At 37.0% G+C, this 24470-nt stretch overlaps 1 protein-coding gene across 1 annotated transcript in view; it reads left to right on the top strand.

The window, feature by feature from the left end:
* The first annotated feature begins 5715 nt into the window (after window positions 1-5715).
* Nova1 (NOVA alternative splicing regulator 1) overlaps window positions 5716-24470 on the top strand; it is a 124079-nt gene continuing 105324 nt past the window's right edge. The window contains exons 1-2 of the mRNA XM_059279648.1: window positions 5716-5896; window positions 7472-7615. Of these exons, the coding sequence (XP_059135631.1) occupies window positions 5761-5896; window positions 7472-7615 (280 nt within the window). The 5' untranslated portion in view covers window positions 5716-5760. The remainder of the gene's footprint in view (window positions 5897-7471; window positions 7616-24470) is intronic.

The following is a 24470-nucleotide window of genomic DNA, read 5'->3' as shown; positions in this document are numbered from 1 at the left end:
CCCATAAATTTAAATGTTGAGTGTTTATACTATATGTGGATTCAGAAAATGTTTATATCTTATAAGTGAAGAATATAATAGTTGTCTTGTCAGTAGAAGCTAAGTTATGGAGGTAGGTGATGGTCAACAGAAACCAAAATATAGCTAAACAAGACTATGTATTTTAGATTTCTCTAGTTTAAGAGAGTGACTACAGTTTACCACTTATATATTTTATAAACCATTAGAAGGAAACAGTTCAAAGTTTCCCAACAAAAAGGCATAAGAAATGTTAAAGGAGATGTTAATTATTCTGAATTGATTACTACACATTATAAATATTATATATAATATATATAACCAGTAAATACATTGAAATTGTATTGAAGTAAATTGAAATGTTTAACATTAAATATATGTGTTAAAAGATTGTTTTAAATACTGCTACATCAGGATACCATTATTAGCAAATGGAATATTTAGATGTGGAGAATGTAGAATAATACTAAGAACATGTTTTTGTCTCTATATAAATTAGTGTGAACTTTCATAAAACAATTAACAAATTACTAACAGTAAATTTATGTCATAAAACACACAGATGAAAGAGATGCATTTTTGAGAGCATAACATTCAGTAAGCCATTTTAGCAGTGTAATCTTATGAAAGTATTTTTGAGAATTTATTTGAATACAATATATTTTTATCATATCCACTCTCCCCACAACTTCTCCCATGACCCCCCACATCTAGCTCTCAAATTCATGTCACTCTGTATCTATTTGTAGAACTTGTCATAAGAGATTTAGGATATGTGTTACACTCCTTGAGTATATATTCACTCCTATTTTCTTTAGGAAATTTAATGAAAAAAAGTTAGAACATATCCATCAATTATTCATGACTTGCATCTAAAAAACTAAAAATGTGCACAGGGAAAATCCCAAATGATTCATTACTTTTAATCACATACTAATAATCTGAGTGTGGAAATTATAAAGCTTCTGCTTCTTTGGACTTTAAGACTCTACATTCTTTCATGCCATTTGATGCCTAACAATGTCTTATAGTGAAAGACAGTTTTCTCATTTTTTCTTTTTCCAACATTTATGCTGATACTGGTGAGAAACTGCTAATTTCTTCCTTTCCTTTTTTAGTGTACAATGGCCTGGTTTTCCACAACTCACAGAGGCTGATATTCCTCTATGTACCCTTGCTAATTCCCCCCATTCCCAGCCCATGTACATTCAGAGAACTCTTCAGTCACTAGAAAGCCTTCAAAGAATCATACAGCATTGACAGTTGGAAACCTGGCCGAGTGTGCTCAATGGCCTCCAGAGTGACTGTTACCCAGTGACTTAGGGAGTGTGTGTTCATATACCCCAGATTTCTCTTCTTTAATAGATAGTTGTAGTATTGCCCTTCATTTTTTAAAAGCTGGACCCTAGGAAAGCTCAGTGAGAGCAGAATAGTCTGCTTGGTAATGTATCCTTCAATCGCTTTGCTTCCCTTCCCTGTCTCACTTCCAATATGCAGGACGTGTGTGTACTCAGAGCCTTAACTCGGGATCCACTTCTGGGAGGACAAAGATTCGGAAAACTTTCCCCACAGCATCAGCTGAAGAGATATTCAGGTAGATAGTGCTCTTTGATAAGGGCCCAGGCATGAATACAGCTAAGTGGGTTTAGGGCTATCTGTGGTTGTTAACTATCTGTGTTTTCTTTTGAAAATAAGCCATTGCTATTGTTAATAACCCCTGATGTCTTTGTCATTGAGTCTGAAAGAAATAAGCACAGAACTCTCAATAGAATTTTCTTCTGTTCCCAATATAAAGAAATAAATTTTGTTTTTCACATTAATATATTTTTCTGTCATAAGCATTTATATTCACAACACAACTAATTAGCAATAAAAGCATACTTCTTTTACTATGTCTTAACATGTTAGAAAACATTATTAAGTGAGCAGGTCTCAATTTCTAGGTTAATAAAAATAAAATTTTATTTCCTTTTAAAAAATTAAAAGGTCAAATACTTCTATGGCATTTTTGAAATGTTTTTGCAGTTTATTTGTAGCATAAAAATTCTATCATACTGAGTATTAATAAACTGGAAATTTTTATTCGTTTTTCTTTTTTCATTTTTATGAGGTGACACAAAATGTAGACAATAGGTAATATGTGTATTTTATTTCTACTGTAACAGGACTTCAGAGGCATACATAATATGAATGACGTAGAAGTATTATTTTAAAAAACAGTAATACATAATGTATCCTGAGGAATGAAAAGTGATTCAGGTGAACCTTGTGATGACCCTCACCAATGAGTTTGTAGTTAATAATCCTCATTCCGAACCAGACTTGGCTAGCCCACTGTCCATTTAGAAATCTCATCTTGAGTGACTGGTTTCTACTGAGTGATAAGCAGCACTTAACTAATAAATTCAAAGAAAGTAATACGGGTCAAATGACTATCATCAGAATACAGCATGGCTCTACCTCCATAAGCACTGTCCTGGCTAGTTTTATGGCAGCTTGACACAAGCTGGAGTCATCAGAGAGGCAGGAATCTCAATGGAGAAAATGCCTCCTCCACAAGATCTGGTTGTAAGGCATTTTTCTTAATTAGTCATCAGTGGGGGCGGGTCCAACCCATTGTGGGTGGTACCATCTCTTGGTTGGTGGCCCTGGGTTTTATAAGAAAGCAGGCTGAGCAAACCATGAGGAGCAGGCTAGTAAGCAGCAGCCCTCCATGGCCTCTGCATCAGCTCCTGTGTGAGTTCCTGTCCTGACTTCCAACCCTGATGATCAATGATGTGGAAGTGTAAGCAAAGTAAACTTTCCTTCCCAAGTTGCTTTGGTTATGGTGTTTCATCAGAGCAAAAGAAACCCTAACGAAGACAAGCACATATAAACGTAGATGGCTCATTTTCACATAGCAATGATAAACACTTTTTAAACCACTTCAGAAATCTTTTAGTTTTAGAATTCTGTTAATTTCTAGGCGTTCCCAAGTTGAAGACTCCACTCTACTGAGTGTACCGTAATGGTTTAGATATCTAGAGCTAGTCTTTCTTATCCATCGTCTGCCCTTTTCACTGCTGCAAAACAATCTAATGCCAAATACCAGATCTCTTCTAAGTTTCCGTTTAAAGAGGTCCTCACATATTTCTGCAAACATCATGGGACACTCTGATTGCACAATAGCTGGCATCTGACTTTTGTTATCTTGACTACCACATACTTATTCCAAACACTGCTTTTCTTCACCCTAGCTCTGTAATTTTATTCTGTTTTCTGCATAAACACTCTATTTTGGTCATAAAAGCGTATCTTTTTTTTTTTTTTTAAACTCCATTATGAGAGTTCTGGGGTTTCTGGTCATAGACCATTATCAGTACACGAACTTATGTGCTTTCCTTTACTTTCAGCCCTCGGCCCGTCCTTACTATCATTTTCAATGGAGACAAATGCGTTTTGCACACTTGTGATGAACCAGGAGCCTCACAGTAATAATCATCGTTCGTTCCCTCCTTCATCACTTGCACCACTGCAAAAGCACCTGAAATCCCCACGCCTCCCACACAGTGCTTCCAGCAGTGAGTCAGGAGGAGGTTTAGTACGCTTTTCCACTCCTCCTTTCACTGGGATTGATTTCTTTCCTCCCTGCGCCGGATGCAACATTCTTTGTTAGGGTTCCACATAATCACACTGGAGTCCCTTTTGTGTCAGCTTGCCATCTTCTAAGTGATGTTCTCTGATAGAAGAGTATAAAGAATATCTCCACTCTAGAAATCTGGTGAACGTGTGCCTGACACTGTACACTTAAGAACATATACCACATGTGTGACGTCTAAGAATGATGGGAGTCCAGAGTTTCAGTCCTTGTTTTAAGCAGGAAATATCCCGAGGCCCTGAAGTACAGATGTCAGTGTTCAAGAGGACAACGTGCCCAGTTTGAAAGACCCGAGATTGAATAAGTAGTATACTGGTTATTAATTACAGGTGACTTTGGATAAATTGCTAACATATTCAAGACAAAATCGCCTCATAAAACGGGACAGTACTACTACAGACTGTACCGAATGCAATGAATAGCATGTCAAGTGGTAAACATTTAATAAGTGACAACATGTTAAGGATTTTTTTTTTTCCCGTGGCACACTGTCAGAACAGCTTGGGTGGGTTTGAAATCAGTTTTTCGGGGATTTCAGCCCTAACCCGGTTTCCTAGCATCAGGACTTAAACTACTAACTTGATGCATGACCTTGAACAAAATAGTCACTGAGTCGCTTTCCTCACCTATAAAAGAAAGAACTTGATTAGATAACCTCTAAGGTCTCTGCAGATGCTAGTATAGCTACATCCCTCCCCCGCCCCCCCGACTGTGGATGAGCTGAGGCTTAGGGTTCCCGAAACCGCCCGAAGCTGTGCACATCGTGGGTGCCCAGATGCCTGCATGGGTGCAGTGGGAGGCTGCGCACACCCTCAGCTGTTGCCTCTTTGGTCTGCCTCCCGGGTCTGTGTGGAGACCACATCTCGCTTTAATTTATTTATATCCTGGCTTGCTCCCGAAAGCACATAAGGGCGCCAAGACACACAGTTAAGTCCCCGGCAGTGTCACACGGTGCGAGAGAGAAATCCTCTGATGACACCTCCCTTAGAAAACCGCCTCCCGGAGATGCTAACGAATGCCTTTTGCCGCACTCTCCGGGTCCCAGCTGGGCTCCTGGGCTCCTGCCCCAGTCGTCTCCCCCTCCCAGCGGTCACTCAGACGCCCTTCCCGGACTAGCCCAAACTGTCACCCCCGAGTCCCAGCTGGACCAGGATCCCCGCCCGCCTCCCTCTCTCGCCTCTCATTGGCTGGTGCGGCCGTCACTCCCCGCGCGGCCCCGCCTCCCCGCCTAGCGCGTTTCTTTTTTTTTTTTTTTCCTTCTTTTTTTTCTTTTTTTTTTGTGGACCCCTCGGTTTCCGCGGCAAGCCGCTGACGTTTGCCTGAGCCGTGTTGCCTGGGCCCCGCGACCTTTCACACCCCCCCCCCCTCCCCGCGGGAGCGCCCCGGCCGGCTCCGCGCGCCCCCGCCAGCCCCGCGCGCCCCCGCCAGCCCCGCGCGCGCGCGCCCGCCCGCCCGCCCGCCCGCCCGCCCGCGGCCCCGCAGGCGGAGACTCCGGCGCGGAGGCCGGCCCCGCGCGGCGCGTGTGGGAGTCGCGGCCCCTCGCGGCCCCCGCCCGCCCGCCCGCCGCCCCCCACGCGCGGGAGACACGATGAGCGCGGGCGGGCGGCAGCGGCGCGGAGCAGCGCAGGCGGCACACGCGCCCAAGCAGCAGCGGCGGCGGCGGCAGCAGCGGGAGCGAGCGCCGCGTTAGCCGGGTCCGCCGCTCCGGCCGCCCGCCGCCGCTCCTCCTCCTCCCGCTCATTCACTCGCCCTCCTCCCGGCCGCCCGCGCCTCCTCCGCTCATTCACTCCCGCTCTGCCCGCCGCTTTCTTCTCCTTCTTCACCCTCCGGCTCCCACACCCCCTCCATTCCCGCTCCTAGCCGACACTGCACTGCAGCTGCTCCGCGCCCTGCCCCCTCCCCAGTGAGCACATCAGCCACACTGCTCGCCGCCTCTGACTGCTATTGATCCGATTAAAGAAAAAAAACCTTAGCAACCCCAAACGCAAAAAAAAAAAAAAAAAAGAAAGAAAAAGAAAAAGAAAAAAAGAGAGAGAGAGGAAAAAAAAAAAAAGCCAAAACAAAAGGGAGCCGCTTCTCCCGGTGCAGCGGCAGGAACTGCAAGCATGATGGCGGCAGCTCCCATCCAGCAGAACGGGACCCATACGGGGGTTCCCATAGATCTGGACCCGCCGGACTCGCGGAAAAGGCCGCTAGAAGCGCCCCCTGAAGCCGGCAGCACCAAGAGGACCAACACGGGCGGTGGGTATCGCTTCCGCCTCCCGCCCCGTCCCCGCCGCCCTCCCGCGCCGTGGCCGCCGCCGCCGCCGGCCGTCCCGCGCCCCCTCCCCTGCACCTGCCCCGGCCCCGTCTCATCAAGATGGCGACCCGGGGTTCCGAGCCGACCCGCTCGCCCCGCTCGCCCCAGCCGGTGCTGGCCCCGGCGACAGGGTCCGCTCCCGAGGCCGCCCCCCGCGAGAGGTGATGGCCGCCTGAAGATGCGCGCTGCATTTAACAGTCTGATCAAATAAATAAATAAATGGCACTTGGGTAGAGGCTTGCAGATGCTGGGGGCACCGGAGACTTTTGCCTCTGTCCATCCCCTTTCTCTGGGCCACAAGTAGTATGCAAAATCTTGATGAGTGCATGCCCTGAGCGCACTTACATGGTCGGTACAAATATCGCATTGATTTGTCTTCAAGGGTATGCATACGAGGGGGGTGTCTGGTACGGTGACTTGTTAGTTAACATCCTGCGCTTCCTCGGAAGATGAGTTATAACGGGACCGCTATCGCTTCTTCATTTGCACTGGAGTCATCTTAACAATGCATCCAATGCATCGAAGCAGAGGTGAATTTATCTCCAGCATATACATTAGAGATGGATGGGGGTCTTGTGAGTGGCACATCGCAAAATTCGGAATGCTCGTTCACTGTAAAGAGCTGGATTTACCGAGAAGTTTCCTATTTAAGACGTGATCAGGTTGACGGAAACTAAAGTTTATGGAGTTGGCTTTATTTTCTGAAACATTTCATTTTTTCTTTTTCATGGCTCATCGACCCCTCTCTCCGTTTTGTGGTTCTTTTGGAGAGGGAGCATTATCTATTTGGATTTGGTCACTTTGGAGTGTATTTAGGATAAATAACTCCTAAGCTTTTTAGTATTGGCAAGATTCTTCTTAAGGTCTTTTAATTAATGAGCTTAGACGAGATCATAGTAGACTTAGAAGTGCTACGGAAATACATCAGGATTACTTAGATTCTCAGTCCACCACATTGAGGCTCCCCCCACCCTCCCCCGCAGTTTCTCAAGGCTTAGAATAAACCCTACAGTTTGGGTGGACTATTTTGCAGGAAGACGGTTGTTTTGTATACTTAAAGTCGGATATAGTCAATGATTAATTGTAGTCTTTTATGCTTGCTATGACAGAAGAATTTAGCGGATCACTATTTACAGTGTTGGAATTTTTTTTTTTCGTCTTCAGTATGTTAAGTGAAGGTTTGTCATCTTATAAATCTCTGAAGTTTTGTGAAAGGGTCAGTTTCTTTCATTTTGCCATAGTAACCACAGAATTGGAAGACTTTCAGGTTTGGAGTAACAACTGGAATTTACTCATCAGTTTTTACAGTGCTGCAAATTGTTAGGACATGTGAATCGTGAAAACTGGGAAGGCTTTCGTAAATGCTTGTTTTTCAGTGTAATTGGTGGTTTTCATCCCTTAAGCATTTTTAACTGCTGTTTTCTGCTCGAGTTACTGTTTTCTCTCTTGAGGGTGGATTGGGGATTCAAAGTTGAAAATGATCATGTTAATCAAATGTCTTTCTTTACATTTTTCAGAAGACGGCCAGTACTTTCTAAAGGTTCTCATACCTAGTTATGCTGCTGGATCTATAATTGGGAAGGGAGGACAGACAATTGTTCAATTGCAAAAAGAAACTGGAGCCACTATCAAGCTGTCTAAGTCCAAAGATTTTTATCCAGGTAGGTGAAATGGTGAAGAAATTGTTTGGTGAATTCCCCAAGGAAAAACATCGAATATCTACATGTGTTGTGTGTTGTCTTAAAGAAAAATTTAAATGGTGGAGATTTGAATGTTACTACATTAGCATACATTGTGGAAAAATTTTCAGCTTATTTCCATTGTTGTTCATGTTTTTTTTTTTTTCATTAATTGATACACTGCGTATGTGACTTATACTAATTGCGATACAATTCTCTGCGTGTTTTGGAATGCTAATTGTTAGCACAAAATCTTAAAAATTAGAGATAGAAACCTGGACAGTTGGCATGAGGGAATGTGGTTCTTCTGAAGTTTACAGACATCATTGTAATGACAATTAGTTTAGAGTGAATTCAGAGGAGGGGGTAGGGAGGCTTCCTAAAGAATGGACCATTTACTTCTGAATCCATTATGCACCTCTTTCTGCTTCATTGCTTTGTTTGTTGGCCTTGGATGAAGTGAGGAGGACAAGTGCTGTCTCTTAGATATTTAAAATACTCCAGTAATGTGATTGGGATAAGAAATTTCCTATACCGCCATGCAAGAAGTAAAATAGTGTTTTAGAATTTGTGTTAAGAGCCGTATTTGATCGAAATACTTTACAGTGTGGTACAGTAACCTGCTGGATTATGGCAGGTTTCCTAGGTTGCTTGTGTGGATTTGCTTTTTGTCTTTTTGCTTTGTTTTGTTTTACTTTGGGGCTCCCTCTCTTTGTGTTGTACAGTTCTTCATGTTCATCTTTTTCTTTTCTTTCTCCTTAGTTCTGTTACTCGATGTATATATTTTCAGTAGTGAAATCACAGTGGAGTAGTACATCCCCAGATGAAATATCGTTAGCTGCTTTGCTTCCCTTAGATAGAGCTCTCTGTAATTTCTGGAGGTTGTTTTACTTTGATGACTATAAATATATCAGTTCAGTGCTGAGGTGAGCTATGCTGCTTAGGTTTTTTTCCTGATGGAAAAGAAAGCAGTTTAGTTCCAGAGATCCTAATTCACCAAGAGCTCTTTGGTACAGCAGACACTGGCATGGATGGAGGCTCAACCTTGGAAGGCTTCTTTTTCACAGCTAATCATTTGTGGTGGAAACCGACCATTTACTGGAGAAGGTTTTGGAATGGTTGATGCTGGACTAGTTGAACACAGGACTTTTTGGCAAAATATTGTTTATTAAACTACCGTGTAACCTGTTAGATACTGCAGCCCTGTAAAGTTTGCCTCTCCCTGTCTCGGAAACTTTCCTGATGCAGTTGGGAAGTTTACCATATTCATGTTGGTGCATTGAACAGGTATATTACAATAAAAAATCAGTGTGGGATTGTGAAAGTACTTAGTTTAAATAAAAGCACTCAAAAGAGCTTGATTGCAGAATTAATAACATGATAGTTCAAGAAAGAGCTGCAGTGGTAAATTAAATACCCTGTCAATAGATGAAAATGAAAACGCTTTTCTGCATTATACATGAGGTACTGTCAGATATGTAGGGGTGTTACAGAAAATTGATGTTTAGCCAGGACATTCCAAATACCAAATTAAATGCCTTTTCATTTGAATGTAGTTTATTTTCAGTGTGTTGGAAAGGGTGCACTAAGAAATAGGTCTTTTGTTTCTAGTCCACTTATTTTTACGTTATTTTCCTTCTTACCTGAAAATTACTTATTTTATGTATAGTTTGAAGATGTTATATATAAATATATGCATATTTATATATATACATTTCAAGAATATTTTGGGAGGGGGGAAATGTGAAGTTGCGATGCCTTGAATAAAATCTTGTAAGTGTAGTGACGTAACCTGATCAACTATGAGTTAAAGCATCGGCTAGAAGATGGCTTATTCTTGGCCTCTAACAGGTGGGAGTCAATATAGACTATGATACAGTTTTAAGGATAAAACAAATCCCTGTGGTTTCTAAGAAGCTTTAAGAATTCTGAATAGTTTGTATTAAAATGTGATTTTAATTCAATAATTAACTCTTTGGACAAACACATCTACAGTCTTCAGATAGACTTATTTTCCTATAGGCTTTCTGTTTGTAGTTGATGAGAACTGGTAAAATTATCTATGGTCTTAGTATTTATCAGTCTAAGAGCCTTTGAGCTTTTTTTCTACCCTTCTTATACACGACAGATACTTATTGTGCTCATCCCCAGATGGACTAAATTATAAACCGTGATTCATATTGTCGGGTTATAAAGAAAGTCCTATAGGCTTTTGCAGTGATTTAGCAGCCCATATTTGTGTCTCTCAGATAGATACATACTCAAACAAACGTGTATTTATGATTGCCGTGTTCTGCCAGAATGAACGTTCCTGGGGTTTATTTCAGTGAGACATTTTTCTGGTTTTTGTTTGGTTAGAGTATATTTGGGATAAAATTGCATCTCAGTTGTAGAAACTACTGGATTTACTCAAATTACCTGACATTTGAAATAAAATGTAAGTGTATTGCTAAACATTTAGTAAAAATACTACTGTTTTTTTCAAAACTTTTTCTAAGAGGTTTAACACAGATTGTAGTTACCCTTTAGAACATTTTAATATACCTCAACTCAAATGATGGACACGTGTAAAAATTTGTAGCTAATACAATTTTTATAAATGTGTTTGTCTTTTTGGTCAGATTGTGTCTTTGCCATGTCATAAAGCAACCCTACATTTCTGATTGATGATTTTTAAACTTCAGTCAAAATGAAGAAGACAAAATAAATTGTATGAATTTAAAGTTTATACGGCTAAATATTGTATGTATTTCAGTGTATCATGTATGCAGTGACCAGGGGAATTGTATAGTGCATAGTTGAAAAGTGCATTTCAATCATTGGAATCAGAAGAAAATGATCTACAAGTAGATTTTACTTTGTGTTCTATATATTTCTTCTATATATTGATTTCCTAAGACTTAATCTTACAGGATGCAGACTTTTCATTGGTGGCTTAGGAATGTAGCTTTTTTTCTGATTTGATTAAAGAAATCTAATTTGACTTTAAATTTATGTATTCTTTTATAAGTAGGTTACATAGAGCTGCTTGTGGTAAAAAGCAGTTTTCTCGCTGTAGGGGCTGAATTACTGTCTACATTCTCAGAAGGGTGGCTAGTGTTATTTTTTAATTCTTTTGCCTGTCATCTGAAGACCTTTTATTTTCATTTATAGATTGATTTTATCTGTTAAAATTTAATGCAAGGTTCAAGCTTGTTATTAAAGAAACGTATTGAATACATTCATTATTGGTTAGGAATAATAAAGAATATATAAATATTTTCATGAGTGCTTGAATATTAGAACACCTCATACTTGATCTGTTTATGCTCTGTGACACTGGAGACATCCCATATGCCAATCAAACAGGACTCTTACTGTAATGTTGGAATCTATTCCTGTGTATTCTGTATTGTTTTAGTATATATGCTTATAAAACTGAATCATTTTAAATATAAAGTATTTCCTTTATGTTGCTTAAGTTAAAATTTGAACATGTTGCTTCTAGATTCATCAAATTATGACTTCAGTGATACCTAATTTAGATGATTTTCTAAGAAAAATTTGAAGTCTTTTACCCATTTATTTTTTTTAATAGTGAAAAGGCGGACTGTAAGTTAAAATTCTTTCAGTGAAGGAACTGCATTGCACCATTTTTGTTTTGACATGAATAAAATTCAGTTGTTTATTTAACTTTTAGGGCTGAAATTGTGTAAGATACACACACACACACACACACACACACACACACATAGAGGAAATAAATTTTAAAGTAGACGTTTTATTTATACTGTTGAAGGTAAAGTATTATGGTGATATTGGTAATAAATACCTTGTGGATATCATTTTCCTCACAGCTTCTCAGAGTTGTAAGCTATATGTTTTTCTTTGATCTCAGTTGCAAAAGTCTGAGAAATTTATTGATACACATTATAAGGCAAGATCAGAACATTGATAGAATGGTAACAGGTAAAGAAAATAAATTATTTTGACCTCAGAACTTGTTGGTTCGGGTAATATGGTAGTGACCACTCTCTGCAGCTCTGATTTCACTGGTACCAGGGAGTTGCTGTGCATGAAGCATATTTCTCTGTGATCTTAAAGTTGTGATGTTTATGTTTGGTATAGTACCTACTGTGCGGGTGACTTTATATTTCACTTTTCCAAACATTTAGGTGAAGGAAACATACTGTTCACACAGACAATAGTATTGCTTGAAATTTTGCTTTATTCTCATTTTTAATACTTTATTTTCGTATTTTAACAGTAGGAATTCTTTACACGTGAAAGAGTGTTATTGGTATGCCATAATATTTATGAACATATAAAAATACTTTTGACACTAATCTCATGAATGCAAATACTTTGTGGCAGGGGGTTTCTAGAAATATAAATTAGCATAACATGCCTTAGGTGTCTTCTTTATTTGTTCACCTTTATTTCATTTTGACATTGGATCTTCTACCACTGAATTAAAAAATTGTTAAAAGTCATTAGCTTATTGTATTGATGTTTTCATGAGTTTTTATGGCACAATGTCACTTTGAAATGTGTTGTTTGAAGCCTTCTGTGCTTTAGAAAAATAGCTCACTAGGAATATGTGATATTGTAAGGCGTAATCTAACATTACCTCACAGACACCATGCCACATGATTTCAGGAATAGTGAATTGGTGAAGTAGTTGAATGTGTGTTTTGAGGATGCTTCATGTTAATATACCGAGAAGAAAAGATGATCCATGGCATAGAAATGCTAAGTAATTTGTGGTATCGCTAGAAACCCCTGACAATAAACCACCAGTCAACACCTTGTATATCATTATAATTACTTATTTTGCTGTAGCCACCAAGATGATTATTTTTAATTTAGTTTATGCGAGTGCCATTTATCGAACATGTTATACCACCTGTTATCTGAACTTCAGCACTTAATAAGCATCTTTTATAAAACTATGGGGTTCGGTCATAGTTGCCTTTAGTTTAATAAAGCTTTACAGCACAAACCTCAGGAGCAAGTGCGGTTTTCAATCTGAAGCTGGAGGGAAGGTGGTTGGAGATTTGTGCTTGATTGCCATCTCATTTCCATCTTTGGATACAGCTCTAGCATAAAGTTAAACAACATCTGCAGAGATCTGACTGACAAACATCTCTCTGGGACTCATCACTGCAGCTTGCAGCAGGTGCATTCAGCTCTGCAGTCTTTTTTCAGAAAGAGGTTGGTTGGTTCTAACATTTATCGGTAGACCAGAGGGAACAAGTGACTAGAGAGAAGTGGTTGGTTGTCACTTGTCCGGGGCTGGAGTACTACAGGTAATTGGACTGGCCTGGCGGGAGTCACAGCAGTGCATGTCTCACATTGCAGTGCAGCTGCTGTGCAGCTTAATTAACCTGACCCTCAGAGACTGAAGTGTCGTGGTAGAGATCGCAACATTCAAGAACTGAAGCAATACTTTTAAATATTTTTTTTTTTTTTATGATTGGGTCATTGGAATTCCCATTTTCTCCATCTTTAAAGATATAGCATGATCACACTTTTAATATGAAAATATTTGTAGGTGAAATGATTTTCCAGTGATCTAATGGAATTCAAATAAGGAAAGGATCTGAGCTTTCTTTAGGGTCCAGACAAAAATAAAATGCATTGAACGTCCAAATCTGTAAATGCGTTTTTAAACCATGAGTGAGTGGAAATACCTTGTACTTTAAAAAAATAATCATTTTTCAATTATTATCTTAGGTTAATATTTGATTATTTGTTTATAAGTTAACATATGTAAACTTCAGTCATGTCTTTTATGGGCTTTCACACATATTAGTAAATGTAAGTATCTTATTACAGTCCTGTGTATTAATAGGCTCTTGAATGGAAAATAGTTTCTAACATTCACAGAGAATCTGGGAAGGTGCTACTACATTTGAAAGTAGTGGAAATACAAATACAGGAAAAAAAAATCTTGAAGAGCATAGGCAGCAGTTGGTCCCCAGACTTTCTGTTGGTTTTGCTAATATGAATTTTTTGAGGACACACTAACTGTCACTTGTTGATGCTAAGGTTTTGAATTTACACTGATAATATATACCATTCATTTTTCCATGAAGATTCTTTTTTCAATTTTGATTCCATGAACTCTTAGTTTTTGACCGTATAAAAATGACAGTTGACTATTTCACATACATACTTCATTATGATTTTAAAAGATTTGATGAACACAGAGAAAGAGTAAACATTTTGAGACTGCAAAGCAAAAAAGAATACTATCTTTTTTGCTGATACCTTTTTAGATCATTTCAATATTTGAGAATTTTAAATCATGATATGGATATCATTCCATGACAGATCTTGACCGTGCACAAGCACTGTGTGCATATTATCACTGATCTGCTGCTGCTTCCTGCAGGGCCTGTCAGCATCACTGACAGAACCAGGTGAGAAACGAAAGCATCCTGACTCTTTTAAGAGCAAGATGATTCAGGTACTATTTCTTGGTATGGAAAATACATTTTTGGCAATTCTTGAGCTAGTTTTATTTGGTAAATACTTAAAATTACTGTTATTTTTTCTTGTTTGTGGACCTACTTTATGTTTTACTGTTTAGTATTACCTGTATTTTTTTAGTAAATTTTACTGAAAACTTGGCAGTTTTTATATTTTAGAGGATATTATTTTTCTTGTGAAATTGTGCACATACTTTCTCTGAAGTTTGGAGAAATAAGTCCTCTTTCCATTTCGCAGATTTTTGAGTCTCATTTTACTTTGGAGGCCCCATAATGCAATTCATAGGAAGGATTTTCACTCAATCTCAAGAACTGAGATTTCAAACCCTATGTTCCTTTTAGTTGTGATAAATTCAGTGTGATCTTAAGGAAAGTGGTCTTCATCTAAATGAATACTTCACTGCTCTAGGATTAGATTGGGGTTGACTGCATTTTAAGGTCTGTTCTTTGTGAGTAGGAATGGAAGAGAAGAAAGGTGTAGCTATTTCTGTAGCACAGAACAATATAGTGGATCTGTTTTTTATTTTCTCTTTATTTGTTAACAAGTATTTTAGAACTATAGTTTTTCAGTTTTGGGTCAATTTCATATTTTAAATGCCTGTTTATTTCAAAAGATTTTGTAGATAAATGAACATTTACTTGGAGAGTTTGTCACATGGCTTGTCTTACATTATGTATTTTAAATAAAACTTTTTTCCCCTAATATTGACAATCAAGAAAATCATGAAAATACCTTTAAAAGTAATTAAAAAACAAAAACCAACTGTCTTGGTTTCATTGAGTGTAGTCTTTCTGGAATCTCTCTTGCTAATTGTTGAGTGTATCAAATGCTTCCCGTGAGTGCTGGTGTAGACAGCTATTTGGTCCTGTTGTTGGGATTACTGCACAGTATCCTTTCTTCCTGAAGGACTCTAGCCCCATGTTGCTGCACTCTAAAAAACTATGCTTTGTTATTGCCTCCAAATTTTGGATTTAATTGTTTATATTTTGTGGTGTCTTTACCAGAAATGTAATAAGTTTAAAGCTCTCTATTTAAAGGGTTTGGGGCAACAGTGGAGTCGTGGAACTATGTGAAAGTGGGGAGCTTAGGCCCGCCGTCCTCCAGAGCGTAGAGTTAGAGCTGAGAAAGGCAGGAAGCAGTGAAGTACTTGTGCAGGCCTGCAGTAATTGTGCTGTCCCCTTACCTTGGAGTAAGCTTTCTGATTTCCTATTGAATTATAGTCAGAACTTCACTATTTTATGTTACTCTTTCTTCCTTCCTTTTTGGATATGACTGAGAGAATATGTTCTTTTTCTTTCCCTTTGTTTTAAATAGCTACATGTAAATTTTACAAAAACCAAGATTAAAAACTCAGTCTTGTGAGTAGTATTTTTGTAGTTGATTTATTCCTGAGAAGGTCCAGTGGCAGCACCTTCTGCCCTTGCACATATTCAGTAGAAGGTACATTATACATTATAAACGACTATCTAGACCAATGGTTTTCTGTTTGCCTACAGTAGGACTCTTTGACGATGGCAGTGTGTTAAGGGTAGTTAGACTTCTATAATGAGAAAGTACTTCTTTCATTTATGAGCTTGTTTTTCCTTGCTTCTAGTTTTTCTTAGCTCAGGGAAAACTTTTTCCCATTAAAAATAGTGTTGACCTTGTTTAAAACAAAAACAAAAACATAATGTTGACTTTCTGTGTCAAGCTTTGCTTCCAAGGATTATGTGAGTTGTTCATGCTTTGCAACTTTTAGAAGAACAAAAACAAACAAAAAACAAACTTTCCTAAGTGTGTCAAGTTTTACTCAGTAATCATAATGGTTTAAAAGGATATATTATTAGGATTAGGAAAATGAATATGATTAAGTATAAAATAACAAGTTAAAATTAACTCTATTAATTAGTACGTTTTAATTTGAAATATTATTCTTGTCTTTTTTGAAGACCCATTTCATTTAAAATTTCCACTTTTCTGTCAGTTAGCATTCTTATGCCACTTTCCTTGTAATGTGTGCTTAAGAAGTATTTTTTAACATTGCTATTTAAATATTTAATGTGATTTTGAATATTCTCTTATACTGTTTTAAGTTTAAACAAAAGACCTTAGTGATTGCCTTCACTCGTCAGATGAGTATTTAGATTAAGATGCATTGGGTGTGGGATTTTTGTCATCCCTCCTGCAGACCATTGTGGTCAATATGCAGGCCAGTATTTTAATCACAGGTGATACTAGAAATGTAAGTGAATATGGATGAGTGGATGGTTCCTGTATGAAGTACTTCTATACTATCAGTAGGGTTGATATAGAAGGTAATCTATTCTTAGTATTTTTTTGGCATTTCTAGCTTACTTTGGTGGAGTGCATGTGGGATGTGTGTTTATGTGTGTGTACAATGTGTAAGCAAAATCTGCATTTCTGGAAAGGTTAAATCCTGAGCTTAGGTATTCCAGGAAGAAGAAGAAATTTGGATAGGCCAGGTATTGGTGAGAATTAAACAAGAAGAATAGAGTGTTGGAGACCCATCTTACTTTCTCTTGAGTATGTAGTCTTGTGTGAAGGAAACTTAACACCCATCATTCTGGAGAGCCCTTCAAAGCCATGTCTGAATTGGAGACTGCCTTTAATATAATCCGACTTAAGCAACATAAACTAATTAGATTTACTGAAAAAAGAGTTTGAAAGTATCTGTATATGAGATTCTGCAGTTCTTTCACTTTATAGTTGAATCTGCATGGTCCCTAATGATTTATCTTATTATATTTTAGAAACCATCATTATTAACTAAATAATGTAGCAAAATAAAGTAACATAAAAATGTTAGTGTTAAATTTTGCTTTTTGATATACTTTCATGTTCTTATCTGTCTGTAGTGAGGAAGTTAATATTTGTAATTTTGCTGGAGGAATTTATAATATCACTATATGAGGCTGACCAAATTACTTTTATTGTTAATTAAGAAGAATGTATACCAGCTATATCATAGAATATAACTTACTTACTTGGGGCTTTCACTTAATTGACTAATAAGATATTATAATACATTAATTTCTTTAAAATTTAAAGTCTAGGAAAGGTGAATTTGCAATATCAAATTTACCAAGTCTTGCAATATCAAATATCAAAACCAAGTCTTCCAATACTTGGTTAACATTTAAAATTTAAAAACATGCAATACTATTCATTAAGTCCGTTTTTGCCACAATAAACTAATGAAATGACTAAGATTTACTAGCTAGCCTGTTTTTAAACATGTTTTGTATATATTAAAAAAACAAACATAAAACAAGAAACCAAAAGAATAGAATAGTGGGTCAAAACCCCATCATATGCCTTTATCTGGCTGGTCCCTTGCTCCTCTCAGCCTCAGCATATATATAGTCTAACAGTTTGATGGACTCTTGTGTGCCCTCTTTGGGTTGGAATTAAGTATACAATGGCTTGATAACCTTATTTTCAACAATGGGATATGAAACAAGGTTTTAAATGCATATCAGTAATGTATGACTACAGGAGTGTTTGGCAACTGTCTAATGGGAGAATTCTGTGGAGAAGTTGAATTCCCTCATTAGAGGGGTTTGGGACGAGTCTTTAGATTTCAATGAGAAGCTCACAGGAGTTTGAGGGTTAAATTTTAACTTTCTTGATGGAAAACATTAGGAGGGTCATTTGAAGCAAAGAAACTGAAAATACATAAACATGAAAATATGAAAAAAGTACTGAGATATCCAGAAATCTGGGCAGTTTTGCATTTCTTGGGTAAGAACTGGGTTTTGCCAGTGGGTAGCATATGTGGAGCTCAGAAGTTCTATGAAATTTCTTGTATTGGCTGTTTCTTTGTGGTGCTGGTGGTCATGGGGAAGTACCATAGATATTTGTATGGATAAGAAACAATGTAGTACATATAAAAAACAAATATAGGTAAAATTTTAAAAATCCACCTGTTGTATCTGTCCAATGAAGGACAGTGGCAGTACCATTTAAAGTCTGTCTGTGGAAATATAAATATATCTGTCTATAAAACCTGTGATAAGGACTGTCGGAGTTGTCTGAACACAGAATTCATTTTGAGATTGAAGAGCTTCGTTTTCTATATAAAAGCTATAGGCAGAATCAGAGGTGAATTTATTTAGAAAGAAAAGGCTGTGGGAAAGGTGAGGGAACAGGGAACACAAAAGAGATGTCAAAATGCAAATTGTCTTTAATGAAGTAGTTATGTGCCAAACTTGGAAGAAAAAAAAAAAAAAGAAGCGCAAATGTCAATGAAAAATGTTTTGCAAGCATGCAGCAAAGCTCTCAAGACAGGTCTGTATTTGACACTCGTGCAGTTATATCTCTTGTCTATTCACATGCTTAAAATTACTGACCCATTAGTTTCTTTAACTCATTTGCTTGACACCCAACAGCTAAAATTGTGTATGTGATACTATTTCCCTTAGTTCTTAAATTATTTGTGTATCTAGTCCTGTCCAGCTTTTTTGACATGTGAAAAGTTACATGTTTAAGCTGATGAAATGTAATGATTTACACAATGAGTACATTTACGTGTGTTTTCTGTTTTTTAAATGTGTGACGTCGATGCCACCAAGACACCAAAGCTGTAGGACGTTACAGAAATCCTGCTGTGTTGTGACAATGAAAATGAAAATCGAGTCATTCATTTGTTGTGGATTTTCTGTGATGTCCTTGTTCTGTTTAGAATTTTATTTTATTACTAAAATTTGGCACTGTTATTTTTATCCTCAGTAAGTAAAGTTTATAAAAGATTAATCTTAATAGATACAGTTATCAGTGTCAAATGATTTTTTAAAAATGACTGTAAGAAACATGGCACTTTTTTCACTTGGAAATTTAGTTTAAAATTTACCATTTTATATAAATTTGTGAAATTATTGGCTACTTGTATAGAACAACATTAAAAATTGAACATCTGAAGTGACATTAAGCACCAGATGGGGATTTAAAATAAAAATATTCAGAGTGTAATCTTTATTTAAGTGCTATTTTAGATTCAATAATACCAGTTGTTTAACTCAAGGTTTAATTCAATATTTTAAAAAGATCTTTATAAATTTTTTCCCATTCCTGTCTTCCACATTATTGGCATGCTTTCATAATGTAGTATGATGTCATGCCTTGCTTTTGAAGTGGTGGATAATGTGGGTCAGGACTGTCACATTTTTGCAGCAAATACAATTGTTTTGACAAAAAAATTTTACGTTTTTTTTGTTTTTATTATTTTACAATAATTTTAAACTTTGTATTTTTTTTAACAAAGCCTGCGTTTAGAATGACTATTTTGTATTTAGATGTTACACGACTGAACATTTTCAACCATATTTTCTTCATAGTAATATTTAAATAGTTCTTCAGAGTCACTTACCTATTCTGCTAAAGAGAAGGTATCGTGTTCCTACAGCTCTACCCATTTTCAGTGATGTTTGTACACTTGACATCTTGTTTAAGAAGCAGAACCGCACTGCATATGCAACACAAACTGTGATAATGAGGTGGATGTGCCATATGTGACAGCTTAGGTTGGCATCCATCTCAGATGGCATACTGAAGGCCCTGGAAGGCTAGCATTTACAGTGCTGAAGAAGAGGCATGCTCATGGACTCTGCTCTTGGTAGGCTTAGAATGGGGACCGACTGTTTACTTAGAAGTCCATACTTTCAACTTTTGTAAAAAGATTTTTGATATTTGAATTAACTATGGGGAATTTGTCCTAGTTACTAACTTAATCTTTGAAGTTTATGTGTATCATATACACATATATATGTATATGTATATATATATAATATAGTTAAAGAATTAAGAAGTAATACTAGTATATTTTTCCAATGCTAATACTACATGTCCAGATGGTTTCATAATATAAATATTTAGGAATTGAAATGACATTTTTAATTTTAGAAAAAAATGTGTGTCTTAGTAGAAAAAGGTTTGAAGTTCTATGGATTCATCACAGAAATTACTAATAATAAATTGTAGTAAATACTTTACTGGTAGTATATTTAACTTTAAATTCATATTGCTTTCTTAGAAATAATACTGGTTTTATAATTTTAAAAAGTACTGTTTTCATCAAGTTTTTATTGAAAGGCCTCCAAATTATTCAGAATATGGCATTAGTAGTTAGTAGAAATGCCATATAATGGGGACAAATAATCTAGGTGTCTAAACAGACCACTTAAACTGTGTAGAATAAACATAATTCTGTTTGAGGAATATTTTGAAAAAACTCTGGGTTTGGGAATTTTTTTAATTAGTACTTAAATTTTATTTATTGATTGGGGGTTATAAATTCTCCCTTTTGAAGATACATACTCTGAATTACTCTGCACATGTTCATGTTGTCTCTGTGAAAATTAGTGAGGAAAGTGATGATCTTGTATTTAGAATTGTGGAGCACATAACCAAGGCTGCTACATGGTCATCAACCCAAGCTTCATGAGAGCTTAGCCTTCTGTTACTGATATCAATCCCTAAAATGTCAGGTCAGTAGCAATTTTCAGATTAGTTCAGAAAATAATAAGAGAAAATAAGAATGATATGTTATAGTCAACTTACTAATGAACCATCTTGCTGACTTCTGTCTTATAACTCTGTTGAATTACTTAGAAACTTTAGTTTGGAAATAAAGTTTTTAGAATTTAGGTAAAGGTTGTCAAACCTTTTAATCCATTATTTGTAGATCATAGTATCATATATTGTGGACAACGTGGCAAGATGTTTTAATATTCTGAAAATTCTGCAAATTAAAAGATTGTCATTAAAAGAAAAACATGTAATATTTAGGCAACAGAAACATGAACAGGTTGGTGCTGTGTCCCGTGTTCATATTGCTACTAGAATCTCCAGATTATTTTACATTTTGAGATTATTTATATGAAATGATTTTAAACTTTTAGTTTAGCCCTGTCAAATTTGGCCTTTTATTTTTAAGTTATATATGGTTGTAATCATGAGATTATGTAAATTATAGACAAGACCAGAAAGGTCTAGATAGATTGCTATGTTACAGCCAAATCACTTTAATAATTACTATAAGCAAAACATGCGTGAAGAAAACATGCCTTGTGTATAATACAGTGTGGTTATGGAGTGAGCACACTATTTCAGCGTGTCTCCATACCTTCTGTGGTGAGAGTCAGATGTGCTGTTGTACCAGTTTGAACCTAGCCCTGTGATTTACTAGTTATGCCATTTTAGTCAATGTTAAAATCTTGGAACTCCACTTTGAAAAAAGTCTCCTTATATGGGGTTTTCTCTCATAGTTATTAAGAGTTTGGACTAGGCAACCAATAAAAGAAAGATACACAACCATATCACGAAATGTATGTGATATGAGAAGTGTTTTGTAGCCAGTATTACTTCTTTTGATGTAGTGACAAGAATTTGAAATCGTAAAACATCCTATGAAATATGAGTTTGCTTGCATTATTGATTCTTGAAAGTTAGGAATCCATTAGTCTCTTACATTTCTATTGTGTATGCAAATGCACAACACTGTGCTCATGAATGAGGAGCCTTAGCAGAAGTGCTCAGGAGTAAGTTAACTGCATGAGAAATATTTAGTGCCAGTTTTGTGGGATCTCAAGACACTGAGCTTTGGAAAGACTCCTCCCTGTAGAGAAAAGAAAGTATAGTATATTAAGCAATAAACTAGGTTTGGAGCTATGTAAATGATCATTTGTAAGTCTTGTTCTTCAGATTTCCTTTAGCTGTATAGATAAATGTATGACTTTTGGCAAGATTTTTAACGTTTAATTCACGTCCTTGCAGTTTCCATAAAAAACCAGAACATTTTAGTGGTGTATTCTACTAAAAGTGTCTTTTAGGGGCTGTGTTTTATTCATTTCACTTCTCAACAAGTACACATATTCTTGATTGCTATCATACTAAAATTTTACATCTGTCACTCTGTAATAGTCATTGTATAAAAGTCTGTTTTTACATGACTTACAGGTTAAATTAGACATTATTTCATTGAATATTTGATCTTGTACCATAACAAGACAAAGACAAAGTCTTCTATTTTGTTTGACTGTGACCTTGTGCGCATAAACTTACTGAGACAAACTGAATCCTGAATTACTCTTAAAAAAATAAAATCATAGTGAATATTTCGTTGTATAGGGTAAATTTAGTTAGGAATACTAGATAATATGCGAAAGTTAAAGGAGACAGCAAGATATTTTATAAATGTGTTTAATGTCAAAACAACTAAATATTGTGGGCATAAGTATTAGAGCAATGCAGTTATTCGTAGTTAGGGTCTGTAGATGTGCAGGTGAATGAGTGGGAGTGATAGTAAGTGTTGAAGTTCATCCTAGACACACTTTCAATTCTCTGGACTAGAGGCCATGGTGAGCTTTTCCTGCCTCTATTCATATCAGGATATGGTGTTAGAAGCAGAAGCATGAGCTAGGCTATAAGCAGGCACGGTAACACAAACTTTATTCTTACTTGCAGTGTTTCTTCATTCATGAAATAATTAATTGCAAAAACCCCTCCAGCCATCCTCATTGATGATTTTATTTCTCATTTCATAGGAAGCTAAAAGTGTTTAAGAAGCCTTGTAAACTAGTGAGACCACACCACCATGTAAGTGTATCAGTTGGTGCCTGCATGAGAATCTTGCCTTTTCTTTTTGAGACAAGACCTCAGTGAGCACCTGGTAGGCTAGTCTCTCTCCTGCCTCTACTTCCTGAACTGTAGGATTACAGGTGTGTGCCACTCTGTTCGACTACACTTGCTGTTTTCTTGATTTGGCAAACATCTCTGCCTAGAATAAACCGGCTTCTATTTTTAGACTCCATCTCCTCTTACCTCCTCCCACAACTGCATCATTCTTTCCTCTTTTCTCACCCTGGTGAAAAGTAGTTTTTTAGTAACATGCTGCAATTTCTCCATTGCATTAAGAACAAAAGGCATATTCCCCTGTATTTTGTTTTCCATTCCATTTGCTATGCTATTAACAGAATCGTCAGTCCGCGCCTGTGCAGCTTCCTGTGGCTTTCCTCCCTTTTCTCTTGTGGACCTATTTCATGGAATTTTAACCCGATCCTGCCAGCACAGCCTCCAGCTTTCTGTGATAGCAATTTTCAATGCTGCTCCCCTATAAGCATCTTTTGTTTGTTTATTTTTCCTGCAGCAAACCTCTGCCTTGCTGACTGCAACCTCAAATTGTATTTGCTGGATTCTTGTCATTTCTAGGCTCAAGTCTTGAACTGTTTTCCTTTTCTATTCATTCTCACTGTTTGTAACCCTACTCAGTATCTTGGCTTCACATAACCTTCAATGTTTGCATTTTTCTACTGCTTACTTTATGCTGTTTGTAAGTCTAATTTATACGTTAGAATGAAATATGACTTTTAACTACCCTGCTGATGCTTAGTCTCCCAGTTCATCTTCTTTAGTCTTCTGCATCCTAGTAACAGCATTATCCACTCAGTTCCAAAGGTCCTGAACCTTAGGATTACCTTTACCTTCTGTCAGATGCTACATCAATCCACAAACATGATTATGATTGCATTCAAGATAGTTAAAGAAAAACCAACTAGCCAAGACCCAAACACTATTAAGTACAGAAAAACATGCTGCAGACATCCATTCTACATTTGTGACTAAATAAAGAACTAAACTCACATTTTAATTGGCTGTGAAGTGTTAAAAATGATTTGTTGTAAGTAGGTCAGTCATAATAATCCTACAGGTTATATCTAGAGGATAAAGAATTGGAAAGGCCAGGGTCATTTTTAGTTTTCTATTGTAGGGAAATCTGTAAAAAAATATTTTTAAGAATGCCATTATAAATATGTCTGTCATATCATAAATATCATTATTTAGAGTATTTGGATCTTAAACAGTAGATAAATATAAAGACAGTAGAATGATATTCAACCTTTGGAAAAAGGAAAGCAGATATTTTTGACGATACCTGAAATAATTCAGAGACAGAGCACTGCATGATCTCACTTATTGGTGGACCCTCAAAAGGGTTAAGTATATAGAAACAGTGAAAGGAAAACTAGTTACTATGATTAAAAAAAAAAGAGGACATGGGAGGAAGTAAGTCAGAGCAAATATGCAGATAAGCAGGATGAGCAAATCTAGACATCTACTATGCACTACTATGTATGAGGACTATAGTTAATATTGCATATTGAAAATTTGTCAAAAGTATATATTTTAGGTGCTCTTGCCACAAAAAGTTATGGTGGAAAATGATAGGACTGTTAATTAGCACAGCTGAAGTCATTTCACTGTGTGTGTCTAGTGAAATGATGGTAATAGTCCTCTGCACACCATAAGCATCTCAAGGTGTATCATGTACGTTTACAGTAAGTACTAAGTGGTAAGATTGTGCATATCA

The sequence above is a fragment of the Peromyscus eremicus genome, chromosome 14, assembly GCF_949786415.1.
Source record: "Peromyscus eremicus chromosome 14, PerEre_H2_v1, whole genome shotgun sequence".
In the NCBI taxonomy this organism is placed as follows: Eukaryota; Metazoa; Chordata; class Mammalia; order Rodentia; family Cricetidae; genus Peromyscus; species Peromyscus eremicus.
The sequence above is the reverse complement of the archived record's forward strand: the minus strand, read 5'-3'. Positions and strand labels throughout refer to the sequence as shown.